General features: G+C 39.9%; 1 protein-coding gene across 2 annotated transcripts in view; it reads right to left on the reverse strand.

The window, feature by feature from the left end:
- Positions 1-13,733, reverse strand: part of LOC131592824 (reelin) — a 273,205-nt gene that overhangs the window by 48,432 nt on the left and 211,040 nt on the right. For both annotated transcript variants that reach the window (XM_058864623.1, XM_058864624.1), the window contains exons 29-36: positions 13,348-13,505; positions 12,246-12,453; positions 6,672-6,748; positions 5,018-5,176; positions 2,892-3,080; positions 2,385-2,658; positions 949-1,089; positions 676-853 (exon numbers count right to left, since the gene is read on the reverse strand). In XM_058864623.1, the coding sequence (XP_058720606.1) occupies positions 676-853; positions 949-1,089; positions 2,385-2,658; positions 2,892-3,080; positions 5,018-5,176; positions 6,672-6,748; positions 12,246-12,453; positions 13,348-13,505 (1,384 nt within the window). The remainder of the gene's footprint in view (positions 1-675; positions 854-948; positions 1,090-2,384; positions 2,659-2,891; positions 3,081-5,017; positions 5,177-6,671; positions 6,749-12,245; positions 12,454-13,347; positions 13,506-13,733) is intronic.

A 13,733-nucleotide genomic window follows, 5' to 3' on the forward strand; every position in this document is an offset into this window, starting at 1 on the left:
TGAATTAATTTATACACCAAACATTATTTAACTTCTCCTTTTGGGGGGCACCTGAGTTCACAGTGTCAAATGAAGACTTGTGTGAGCTGAGAATTTGTGTGCTTGCAAACAAAAGTCTATTATTCATTTTGTTAAGAACTGAAAAATTTAGAAAATATATTTCCTGGTCTTTTGAAATATGCAATCAACAAAAATAAGTCTTTAAAGAACTAGAAAACATTAAAATGATAGAATTGAGTAAAATCAGGCAAAATACATAAACATTGATTACACAGACTACAGCCCTAACTAATTTGTATTATTCAAAATACTAAAAAGCCAATCAGGAGACTTCAACATGATTTTAATGTGTACCAGATTTCCAAATAGTTCACTTCAAGAATCTCAGTGTAGAGTTTCATTCTTTTCCTTTGGTGGTCAAGGAGGAGTTTATATCACAAACAAAATAATATACAGCCAAGAGATGAAACCCATCTGTTCATAAAAAACAACTGTGGAAAACATGGTGCTGTGGAAAACATGTTTAGGGTAGGAAAAGACAAGATAAACAAAATGTCAAATTCTAGCCAAAAGACTTCAATATAAACATATGGGGCTAACAAGAGAAAAATTACTTTCTATTTTTAACTTTACTGATTTTCATTAATTGTTGTTCTAATATAAGTAATCTCTCACCCCTTTAAAAATGAGAGCAGTTCCAGACTTGATGGTGTCACCATTCAGGTTTCCCCTCTCAGCACCGTAGACTTCAGGCCACAGGTCTGGATGCAAATTACCATTGAAATCATCCTTCAGGACAGACGGCAGAGGAAGGACAGGGACACAGTATGGACCTCCAAAGCCTCTGTCACACCTAGCAGCACATTGGGAAGAAAAGGTATTATTACCCATCTGGCCTGGATAAAACACATCCTTTCTGTGAAGCAGCTTAAGCAGTTTTCTACTCACATGCAATGACCTGAATCACAGATGCCATGCCCTGAGCACATCCAGGGGCATCCTGTAGCCAGAACCACATTATCAATAGCCCAAGAATCAACTCCAGAAGCATAGTTGTACTGAATCCATCTGAACCGTGTTCTGGGAGAGCTATTAAAGACAGAAGAAATGTATTTCAGGATTCAAAATTCTGATCCAGAAAGTGCTAAATACAAAAAAGAAAATCCCACAGACTTCTGAAGAAAAGCACATTAATAAGCATTGCCCACTTATTTAAAAAAGATTCATATTCTGGAGGAAACTGTGAGTTTAAATTTCTCAGGTTAGTCTTTGGCAAAATTCCAGCATATTCTAAAGAAAGGTGCCCAAAGTGATAATCAAGAAAGAACATTGCTGAGACACTTGCTGATCAGCAAAATGGTTAAGCAGAAATTAGTAATTCCATTAGCATTTGACAGCTCCATGTGTTGCTAGCAGAATGGAAACAATAAAATTGCATCAATAAAGTATGAAGTTATGAAAGTTCATTTATACTAAGTGTTGTGTGAAGAAAAAAACAATAGTTCTATATGTTTATATACATATATATAAGAATGTATAAATATAAATGTACAAATATGTACATGCATACACACTGCTGCCACTGCTGACAGCCTTATTATCCTCAAATGAGGAAAGTATTTTGGAAAAAATAAATTCTTTGGAAGATGATGTATGATCTTCTGGAAGGAACTGTGGAATTGGAAACTGTGAACTCCAGGCTCAGTTAATTGCCTATGTGTCCATTTTTACCACCACATTTTCTGGGTGATGAAAAGTACAGAAGTGTGTAAGGTGCTCTGAAGGATTACGGAACTTCTCAGAACCATGGTAAGCAGTGTCATCATTATCTGTCATTCCTAAACTAGAGCATGGTTTTATTTAGAGAGATGGATGCCAGAACATCTGCCACATCCATTTAGAGCCCTGTGATATCCTGAGGAGGTCGACAGAACTCTCCTCCTAGTCAAAAGGGTGAAGGTGGCATGTCCAGTGACGTGTTCTGACTCGTTGAATGCTGTGACTAACATGTCTGAATGTTGGATAACAACTTAATGTGCAATAACAGAAAACACTGCTGTAGGAAAGGATGGATCAGGGTATTTATTCTTGCTTCTTATTGCATAAATGTTAGAAAAGCTGGTTTAGCATTCTTGCTCTTACTGTCATAAATTATAGGCAAGACTTAAGAATTCATTCATCAAAGTTATAACATCCTTAAGTCCCTACACTTCACATTATAGCTGATGAAATATTTTGAAGTGAAATTTAAAATTCTGGTGGCGTGACAACACACGTTTAAAAATTTAAAAGACATGCAGAACATTCCCAAGCTGGAGGATGTTTGTTCTAATTAGATCAGCAAATCCTTTGTCATGCTAAACAGCCAGAAGAGCAGCGCTCACTTGGTTGAGGGTGGGAGGTAGACAGTAACTCTCTTCCAGTTTTGGAATCTTTCTGAAGTGTAGATGGAGCTCTCGGTGTACTGCTGACAGCCGATTGTTGGGGGGACACACTCCTCTGTCACCAGGTGCCAGTCTCTCCCGTTGTTTAGGGAATACTGCAGGTGAACACTGTGGGAATTGCTGTATGGCTTACTGCAACCCATGCTCAGCTCAAACTGCAAGAATGTGGAGGCTGATACGTGGAAGTCCCAAGTCTCAGCGTAACGAGGTTTTCCTAAGAAAAGAGAGGAAAACAACAAATACAACAACAAAGTGTACCTTCAGCATATGTTTTCAATACTGTCATTCAAATTTGTTACTTCGATCTTCACCTTTTTCCAGCCATCTCTGCCCTACAGATTACTAAATACCTGGATTTGCCTATACCTCCCATCTTGTAAAGCTTGATCCTTATATAATTTATAAAGTAGGCTCATACAAAATTTAGCAATGTTTGATGACACATACCAATGTTTTCACTGAACATCAGAGCTGTATCCATAGACAGGCAGTCAATGTCTACTTGACCTCCTTGTATTCTGTACCAGCTTGCTTGTAAATCCACAGTTCCATCAAATTTATCCTGGAAGCCGGTCTGAGAGCTGTCATTCATCCCTATAAGCACATCATCCAAAGCCCACTGAGCTGAATGCTTCCCTACAAAAACCAGAACAGACAGGTTAGTGGAGTCCCTGTAAGTTGTTTTTAATGCCCATATGCTGTGTTCACTCAGTGAGCAGTGCTCAATCACATAGACTGAGCACTGTTAAACAAGCCTAAAACATTGCTCAAGGATGCACCTGGGCTCTAGAGCATGTTTCTATTACAGACAAACACAGGTATCTCCCTCTTCATTTCTTTGGCTTCAGTGCCTTCGCCATCATATGCTCTCCCTCTGTTTGAATGAGACACTCCCTGAGCCTCTAGACTGGGGATTTTCATTTTATGGATCACAACCCTCCTGTCATTCCCCACAGCTAAACTAGAAAGGCCTCTGTAGAGTTCCCAAAATAGCTTTTGTATGAAAGTGAATAGAACATGAAGGAAAATGCTGAAGGCTCTGTGTACAGATAATATTTAGAGAAGTGCTGTTCTCCTTCCTGGAAATCTCTCTCCTCTTGCTCTCTAGCCTACAGGCATTTCACTTTCATCATCTCCAGCCCATTTCTTCGGCCCTCATTTCAATTCACCTTTCTACTGGCATGCTGAAAGAACATCTCACTGCACAATTACTACCCTCACAGGAGAAGGGAAGCCTTTACAATAAATGGTGAGCTTGCAGCAGTGTGCCAGGACTTTTGCCTTGCCACCAAGAGGAACGTGGGTCACGGCTGATAGGGCCACTCTGCACTGAGGAGTGGCAGAGCATAGTCCATGAAGGAACTAACATCTCTAATCAGAACTGGTTGCCACCTGTAGGTGCTGGTGTGGAAGGTGATACTTCAACTTCCAGTCATAAAACCTTGCTTATACTGGGAGCCATCAGTGGTCATCAGAGTGATGACCCTCAGCAGGGACAGATGTCATCCAGGTGCCACCAAGGCAAATAAAGGGAGCAACAGGTTGGACATTGCACCACTCACCAGTGCAAATGATCATCACAGAATGATGGTCTGTGGTGCGCCTGTCATTGCTCAGCATTTTTTGCCAAAGGAACTGTCTTCTTAACTAAATCACATTCCTCTTGTCTATTCTCTTACCTAGCGGGGACAATTATGTACAGCACATACTGGACTTACCTCAAGTAAATGTATTAATAAAATCAGTCATCAAATGATAAGTGATGTCTAAGAAGCTGCGTATCATAATGCATACCTGAATGTAAGCTATGTGCTTTGCTCCCCAAGGAATTGCTGTTGAAATGTACTTTGCTATGTTTCTCAATATTGCCTTATATTTCCGTCAGTTCAGGAGCTGCTGCCTTGTGCAAAGGTAAGACTTAATCAGGACAGTTTTAGTAGTGGTAATGTGTCCCCATGTGAGGGGAGCTCTCACAGTGGCTGTAGGAATCAGTCAGCACCAGGGTTTAACTTTGAGTTGAGGATGTGGGAAGTGGCTGAGTGGTTTTGCATGGGCAGGGGACCTGGGCTCTGGGACACTAGAAATGGTGGGAGGAGGGGGTCCTGTTCTGGAGTGTGGAGATATTACAATAGTGAGATGGGAGCCACCAGGTAGGCAGATTCAAGGACAAGTTATGCCTACACTTCCAAAACAGAGAAAAAAATTAGATGAAGAGTGTAAGCCATTTGGCATCCCAGGTCACTGTATACTCAGGTAGAACTCTGATTTTATTTGGGCTTTTTTTTTTTTTTTAATTGTAATTTTTTTCCCCCCTACCTCCTTTTATCTCAGCATCTTTGGTTTAAACCTAAATAATTTTACTCTTAAGTCCACTCATCATCCTGGTGCTATAAAAGAAAATCATGGCCACAGTGTGACTCAGGAAAGCCCAAATGTGCTCCTACAACATCCAACTGTTCAAAATACTGTGTTTTTATGAGCCGAGGTTTCTGCACAACATGTTTATGCTGAGTAGCACTGACATGTGGGTTGTGCAAAGCTGCTTAAAGAATTTTTAGGATGGCCTTGCTTACCATGTTGTGGCTGCCACCAGCGGAAAGCGGTGGCAGGGGTCTTGGCCTCTCGGGGTAAGTCTATGGAGACAACCTGGGGCTCCAGGTACGACATGAAGTCCAGCTCTCGCAGCAAACTCCAGGTGATCCCGTTGTCATTTGTGTATTGAACAACAAGTCCTGTATTTAAAATGAGGAAAAGAGTCAGTGTGACTGTGCAGAGCAAAGAGGGGGCAGTTCACCCTGTGCTCTGGAACTGCCAGCTCCCATCCTGTGCACAGACCTTTTGACATGTGCCCCACCCTTCAGGCAACTCCTGGTCCAGGAGCATTTAGTGGACAAAGTCCTACTGCAAAGGTGATGTGGTCACCAGCTGCCACATGCTACCTTGACCATTTTCACCAAACTCAAAGAATCAAATCTTTCACACCCTCAGGGAAACTAATGATCATACCACAGAAATGATAGGAATAATATGATTTTCTTTCCACAGTATTTATTTCATGTTGGGTATACTTGCAGTTTATGTGAAAGACTAAGTTATAATTCTGATAGCTGGGATTACAATCCTCCTGCTATGTATGCAAGCTCACAGCATCCTTGGAAATTAATTATCACAGTATTTAGATAATTTAAGGTAGTCTTTGTATCATGCACACAGTATGGCAAATACTAGGATACAACAGAAGCCCAGCAGAGCTCATCAAAAGGGATAATACAAGAATGAAGCGCCTGTACATATTTCTTCTCTTAAAACTCTTTTATATTGGTGTATGTTCAAAGATAAAGGATATTTTTTTTTGGTGTTTTATGCTGGTGCAAATGAGTAAGGAATCAAACCCTTGGTGTAATCTGTGCTGCAAGATTACGGCTTTCTTCAGAGAGTGAGTCAGTGCCAAATATCAGGAAACAATTCATTGATGTTAAATGCTTTATACTGAGAGGAAAATTAAATTTTATCATCTCTCATGTCAGTGGTCTGTCTTTATGTAACTAGACCACTTTATATGGGAATCTGCTCCCAGAATTCTGATCCTTCCCAAACACTATCCCAAAAGTATCAGTCCTTCACCACAGGAACTTTAAGCATATGGGCCAAATAAGAGTGGAGACATCTGGGAGAGATGAATTTATTCAGACTGAAACTTTATAATCTTGTGTTTTGGGTAAATCATGCATAAGCTTGTTTTGGAAGGCAATTTTTTATTAGACCCACTGGTGTAGTTGAGAAGATGAACAAGTTCTCAGGTACACAACTCTTCTTCAGGTCAGAAATGGAGTTTTCCCACTTTATCCTGAACTGGAATTTCATTCCTTTTATTTCAGACCTTATGTAAAGTCCCATGGACTTGTAAATTTACCCATTTTCCAACACTATCAAATAGTTTAATACAAGCTCTTATACCTTGTTTTGTAAATGTTGTCTTTCTTAGACCATCACAGCCCCCACAGTTACTCCTACAGATGGATCACCATTAGGTTTGGTGTAACTAATTATAACTAGAAATGTCTATCAAAAGTAAATAGCTTTCTCCAACATTTACAAAACCCAGGAGGTAACTGATTGATGTTAAAAAAACCCCAAACTTCTTGATTTTGTAAAGGCAGAAAAAAGTAAAAACACTGCTGAAGACACAAAATGAAAAAGGCTTATTATAAAGAAAAGGGGCTTTACCTTCATTCCTGGCTCTTGGTCTGTTGCAGGAGTTACCAACAGTCTTGCTTCCAAGTTGTACATAAAATTGAACTAGCCTTTTAAAAAACAGGATAGAAAAGAAGTGTAATCATCTTCTGATAGCACAAGATCAGTCAGGATAATTTGCCTCTCTTAACTAATGGCATTTTGAGTTAGATCATAATTCCAGGCTTATTGATTAGGCAATATTCCCAGAGAAACCAAACACAGGCATGGTAAATAGTGAAGGACCCAAGACAGAAGAAAATGATGTGGTTTATTAATCTTGTGCCTAATAAATGTGTTTTTGAGTGAGTACAAGAAGTCAGCAGTTCCATCACACACACAAGTTTCAAAATCTCTGAAGCAGGCAAAGCTACTCCTTACATCAGATCTTACGTTGGCCTATTGTAACTGGAATTAGGTGAAGCTTTAAAACACAGCATTAGATTTGTAATAAAATTATTATATCCTCCTATACCACCAATTCTTTTTAGATCCTTAAATTCTCAATGTAAACAATTTTCAGTGAAATGAGTTCACTGAACATTTTGTGAAGTAAACCCTTTGATTCTGAACCTATAAATCATTACTTAATTGAATATTCTCTTGTTCTCACATCATGAAGTGGTGAAGAAAAATGTTCCTGAGCTCCTTTTCTTGCAACCTGCCCTGTAGTCAGTGCTTTTATCACTTCCCTACCTTCTCTTATTCCTTTCTACTGTAAACCATGGCAACCATTGCATCTGAGTCTCTGCATGAACATATTTCTTTGTCTTCAATTCTTCCCAAAACGACTTTCTGCAACCCTTCTAATGCCACAAAACTCCTTGAGATGGGATTGCTGATTTTATTGTCAGAACTCTGTATTAGTCTGGAACATCCCTGTTTAGCAATATTTGAATTAAGTATTATTCCATCCTTGTGCTCCAAAATATTGTTAGGTTGGGTTTTTTTCCCAAGCTACAGTAATGCCATATCCCTGCTGAGCTTGTTTATTATTGTGACTCTGTGGTTTTAGAGTAGTTTACATTTTATCCTAGATACACGCTATTCTGCTATATAGCTACAATTAATTTCAATTGATTGCCTGCTGCTCACTCCCCAAATTTCACTGCATGTCTCAGGCATTCATCTGAGTCTTACTGGGTCATAACTAAGGTAAAGAGCATTGAGATGACTCAGAATGCCATCACCCCCTAACCTACACATTCTTCACAGGTTGTCCCCATTGCACACCAAAAACAGCACCTGAGCAGAGAAACTGGACTCAGCCCCACGAGGAGATTTTGCATGCTGCAAGTTGGCAATGCCATTCTCCTCCTTGCTTCCTGGCCAATTTTTAAATTAGGATGATAGAAAAGCAGGCTTCATTAATTCCATTGCATGTAGATAACATCTTTATTTAAAACATAAATTTTGAGGTGTATTTTTGCCACTCAAATAATTCTTCACAAGGATAACTCTTTTTGCTCCAGAGGATTTGGTCCTAATTTGTCGCAATTTTGGTAAAATCACAGACAAGCTACAGGACTACAGCCAGAACCAGTAAAATGCAGACAGGACTCCAATTTCCCTCACCTGCTGTTACATACACAATATCATAATCCTCCTCTAAATCCAGATTCTAAATTCAGTCACTTTCCAGTTCTGTCAAAATCTGTGTCTACTGTCAGAGATGTTTTGTATATCCATAGGGTCTAGGACAAGCCAGAATATCCCCATCAATCTCATTGCTAAGATAACCCCATAGATAGCTCCAGACAGTCAGGCTCACATTACTACACCATTTAGCCAGGTAGGCTCTATTTGTTTGCTGCAGCTCTGTTGTTGGAGACAGTATTCAGGCAATAAAACTCTAGACAGAAGCATCAGAGGTGAATAGATTTACAGTCCTGTTATGAAATTCTTTTATTCTTGCCAAATGTGAAGATCGTTAAAAAGCAAAACCAAAGAACAAAAACTCTTTCTGCAGAAGGGTGAATCAGCCCATCTGATCTCTAAGTGCCTGACCCAGAACAGCTCCCAGGGATGGTTGCACAATCATTAGCAATGGAGTCTGTAAAGCAGATGGGAGCCAAGTCAGCTAACAAGCCAGATGTCACCACTTGGAAAAAATATATGTATATTCCATGGTTTTCATCTAGATGCCAGGTAGGCACCGTGTGCAAATGCTCCCACCACCAGATAGTTAAGAGTGTCATAAGGGACAGGCCATCAAAATGGGAGGCAGCAGCTCATCAGCAACCAAAGTGCATCCATGTCTCACACTGTCAGTCAGAAGGATGGAAGCAGTGCCAGTGAAATTGTGCCTTTGGTGTGCTGGGCCATGCAATAGGGAAGGAATGGAGAGACTCCAGGGGGCTTCTGAAGTAGAGGGCAAAATAATGGTCTGGGTGAAATTAAGTTTGACACTTACAGCTCTCTTAGTGCTATGTGACATTCTCCTAATATCTGGGAAAAAAAGGTATAGTCAATCATATAAAGGAATAAGGAGGCAATAGGACAAACAAAGCTAAGATTACAATACCACTTAATGTATATACTAAAATTTGAGTGGTTTTTTTAATGGTCATTTGCTCCCAGGCACAACCTTTAGTTTAAAATGCTGTTAGTGTGACACCTGCAAATGCAGACAGGACTCCTGTCTGTGGAGACATCCTGTTGTCTACAGGATGGATACAGGATACTGTGGAGGTATCCTGTTGGGCTGCTCCCCTGAGCAGCACCACAATCCTCAGGCTGGCAACCCCTTTGGAGCAGAGCAAACCAGGGACACCAAGCCCCATGGACCATGCTGGGTTGGGAAGAGAAGGGTGAAAGGGAAAAAGGTCTTTGTACTTAAAAAAAAGAAAAAAAAAATTCTTTACATAAAATTTACACTTCATGTTCAAAAAGCTGATGATAGGGAACATGCATAGATAGATCTGCAGGAATTCAGAATGAAAATAAAAAAAAATAGTGTCTTACAATATTTTTCAATTTTTCTATCAGGCTCTTCCATGCATGATTTAACAAAACAAGATCTTAAAAGGTCTGGGAAAACACTATTAACCTGAAAAATAAGCAGCTTAAAAAACTACTGCAGGAGTTTCAGCCTTCCTATTCACAACCCTAAATCCACATATCTAACAGCATGTCTTTCAAGGCATATTTTCCTGCTGTTTACTCAGTCACCAAAACTCCCCAGACAAAAAACCCTTGCAAAAATAAAAAATAACTATGCAGGGGCTAAGATGACCCCTAATAAGATAACTGAATTCTATGCAAGGCATTACTGAATGCAAAAAGTAATATCAAAATATGAAAAAGTACTTCTCTTTAATCTCCCCTTTCAAGTGACATTAATTTTAGCTCCAATAATGAAAAAAATTTCTAGGCTGAGGAATTATTTTTTTTTTAGTGTATGGGTCTTTCAGTTAACCCTTCACACGCTCACAAATTTTGTGCGCCTTTGCTTCTAGAAAAAAAGACAGAGTTAATGTTACAGATGGCCTCAAACATGTAAGTGGGATGCATCTGTTTAGAGCAAGGTGTCTGAAGCTGAATGTCTGAGCTATACGCTGCCAACTCAGGCTGCCTTACGGTTAACGAAAGAAAGAAATACGTGTTTGCAGAAGACAAACCACTGGCTGCTGTTGGCTGCTTTTTTAGGATGACTTGTTGCCCTTTTAAAGTTGCCCTTTTAAAGCAGCTGCTCTCTCCTCTGAACACAAAAGCAGCCTGGGGTAATTCCTGTAGTCTAAAAAGTTCATGTTCTGGCCAAGCAGCATCAGGTGGCTACTACCTTTCAGCATACACTGAAGAAAGCAAAAAATCCATGTTAGTCCCATTTGTGTTTGAGATGACCACTCTGTTCTGTCTAGCAAACAGCCCAGGGATGTGGCTTTGAGCTTGAATTGTTCAAGGGAGTTAACCTGCTCACTGTGATGCTTACAAAAAAAAAAATAAATGCTGATTTATTTTGACATTACAATCAGTTCCATCAAGAGAGCAGCTCACACTGTGAATACATGGCCAGAAGAGAGATCATAGCTGCTCTTACCAAGTGACTCTCTGGCCATTTATGTTTTTGAGGCAGTTTTAAGACACAAGATAACCATATCCTTGTGCAAAACAGAAGCAGTGGTATATTAAAAACATCTAGAAGGAGCATTGCTCAGAATTTTAAAACATCTTTTGGCTTTTAAAAGAGTTCAAACTTTACAAAAATGGAAAGCTACAAATATGAATATCTGGCATTAGAAGTGTTTTTTCAAAGTAATATTAAAACTAAAGGGAATACTTTATAAAAAGATTTCTCCATGAAAGAAGGAATAACTCAAAAATACTGTTTTAAATGCTGACTTCTTGAGGAAGTAGTCTAGACTACTTCCAATATAAGGCTTCCCAGGACTAGTAACACAGGATTTGGAGACAGTGGAATAGATGTGCTCACATCTTCCCAGAGTTCCAAGGCACACATGTACTTGTCCAAAGCATATTTGTCAAACAATTAATTAGTTTAAGTAATAACTAATTTACATAATTATACAACTGTGACATGTATTTGTCAGACATGCAGGGGACAGAAGAAAGGTGGCTGGTGCAGTGCTGTGCAGTGCCAGGGAGCAGCTGAGGATTTCCCCAAACCAGCAGACCCCACACTGTCCCTGCTTGCCTGAGCTGGAGAGTGATCACAGTAACCTCTCGCCAGTGTTTGCTGGGTGAGCTCACAAATTCCATAATGGAGCAAATCATGGCATTACTTTCTCTCAGAGCAGTATTTGTCAGGAGAAATAACTTTTATTAAGCTAAGTGCCAAAATTGTAGGGTGCTCAAGGTTTCAGGTGCCTAATTTCTCATGAGACTGGACAAAGCAGCAGCAAACTCCCAGCTAAATAATGGTTAGAATTAACAGCCCTTTGTTCATCCTAATTACATTAATCAGCTAGGCAATTTGAGACAAGAGGATAATTGCTATCAATGTAGTGCGATTCAGTACCAGCAGGGAGAGAGGTGAAGGCTTGTTAGCCTCTTGGCTGTGCAGAAACAATTCACATTCCATTCCTTTGCACTTTTGACAAGTGGAGTAATTCACATCTGGCAAGTAAACAACAGCTCCTTGCTATGCTATCCTCATGCCTGCAATTCAACACAGTCAGAGGAAAAGGAGCTTTTCTCCCCAGCTATTGCCAGAGTTTGAGGATTTGTGCATTCTCAAGACCATGTCTTCTGCCTTAAAATACAATGCAAACTATCTTCTCAGAAAGATAGAGTAAATATTTTATTTTATTTTATTTTATTTTATTTTATTTTATTTTATTTTATTTTATTTTATTTTATTTTATTTTATTTTATTTTATTTTGCTATTCCACTGTTTCTAATGTAAGTATTCTCTTTCAAAAAAAGGAAATAGTACACCAGGATGAACAAAAATGGATTTCTTCCATCTTTCAGAGTTCTGGTACAGATTACGACTACCATAAAAAGATTAAAAATATTTCCCACCTTCTCATATCCAGACTTGCAAGAGGACAGAAGAGAGAACATGAATACACAGAGAACTGTGAGAAGCAGCACTGAGCACTGACCTGATATTTGTGGTGTCCAGGGGGACAGTCCTTGCCTCCCTTTTGCCAGGTCCATTGAAGTACAGAGATTTTCCATCGCTGAGCACACCACAGCCTGTCCCGACCTGACCTCCTGTTATCTTGTACCAGAGAGGGCTTAGCTTCCTCTCAAACCTGTCGAACATCTCACTGTGATTAGGCACATTAGACACACAGGTTCCATGTGATGCTTCAAGAAAAAAGAAAAGAGGGAGACGCTTTGGTGAAACTGTGTTGGACAGAGTAAGGGTCAGATGCAGTACACTGGCACACGGTTCTGTTGCATTTATATGTGACAAAGCACCAGGCTTTTCTAAGAAAATGCCCTGATGACTGGGTTGTACCTTTTTAAACCCACTTCACAAATTTCTGTAGGAAGAATAAGCCCTCTTCCTCTAAACTCTAAGATGGCTTATTTCACTAGGTGAAAAACAGCCAAGCTTTATGTTGATAAGACATTTTTTGCAAACAGAAAAATATTATCCTTCTATTTAATTTTAAACAAATCGAACAAAAGATGTTATTGCTTTGTTGCTTGAGGGTTGAAAAGACTGCAGTGTGCAACTAGTTGTGTCAATCATTTTTTTTTCACAGGGTTTGCATTTTGGGATTTTTCCTATTTCAGCATAAAAGCCCCTAAAACCACAAGTGAGCAGAATTTTCCACAGAAGGGCCTGTCAGAACATATGTTCCTTCCTGGTCCCATGCCATCTGATGGCCAGGGGACTCAGAAATGGCAACAATTCTTTTGAAGATGATCCAAAGGCTTTTAAGCAGACTTTTCAGTTTATAATATTTTATTTTGTTTTCTCTTTTATTGCTAGTCCCTTCCCATTCATACAGATGGTGATGTTCAAAGATTGTGGTTGCTAGAAACATCAACAGTGTCCGCTGCCTTCAGCTGCTCTGCTTTGCCTGTGCCGAATTTAATTTAACAAAACAAGAAAGATTCCTCTTGGCAGCCCATGCAATATATGTCATCATATATTTCTGGGGAATATTGGAGAGGAAAAACGAGATGTCAGGTTTAGAGGTTTAACTCAGGCAGTGCTTACTGTAATCCCACTGAGGAGGGTTGTCTTACCCGTGTAGCCCAGGTCGCAGAAGCAGACCCCCGAGACGCAGTCCCCGTGGCCGCTGCAGTAGTTGGGGCAAGGCTCAGAGATGTAGACGCCATCCAAGCCGAAAGGAGGCACGCTCTTGTGGGAGCTGCTCTCCTGGATCCAGCGGAATCGGGTCTTACTGCAGAGAAAAAACAACACTGTTGCTCCTCCTGGCTTCAACAGCTGCTGATCCTTGCTTAAGATTAAGAGGACCTTTCACCAAATTAGCCATTTGCAAATAGGATGCCTGGATTTCTGTCATGCTACATTTGTGCAACCTTGCTTAAGGATATCTCTTCCAGACTTTTTGGCTGCATTTTGATTTCCTCTGTTTCTCTGGCCCGTATCCATCAGCGTGAGGCAAAGA

This window comes from Poecile atricapillus, chromosome Z, assembly GCF_030490865.1.
Source record: "Poecile atricapillus isolate bPoeAtr1 chromosome Z, bPoeAtr1.hap1, whole genome shotgun sequence".
NCBI lineage: Eukaryota > Metazoa > Chordata > Aves > Passeriformes > Paridae > Poecile > Poecile atricapillus.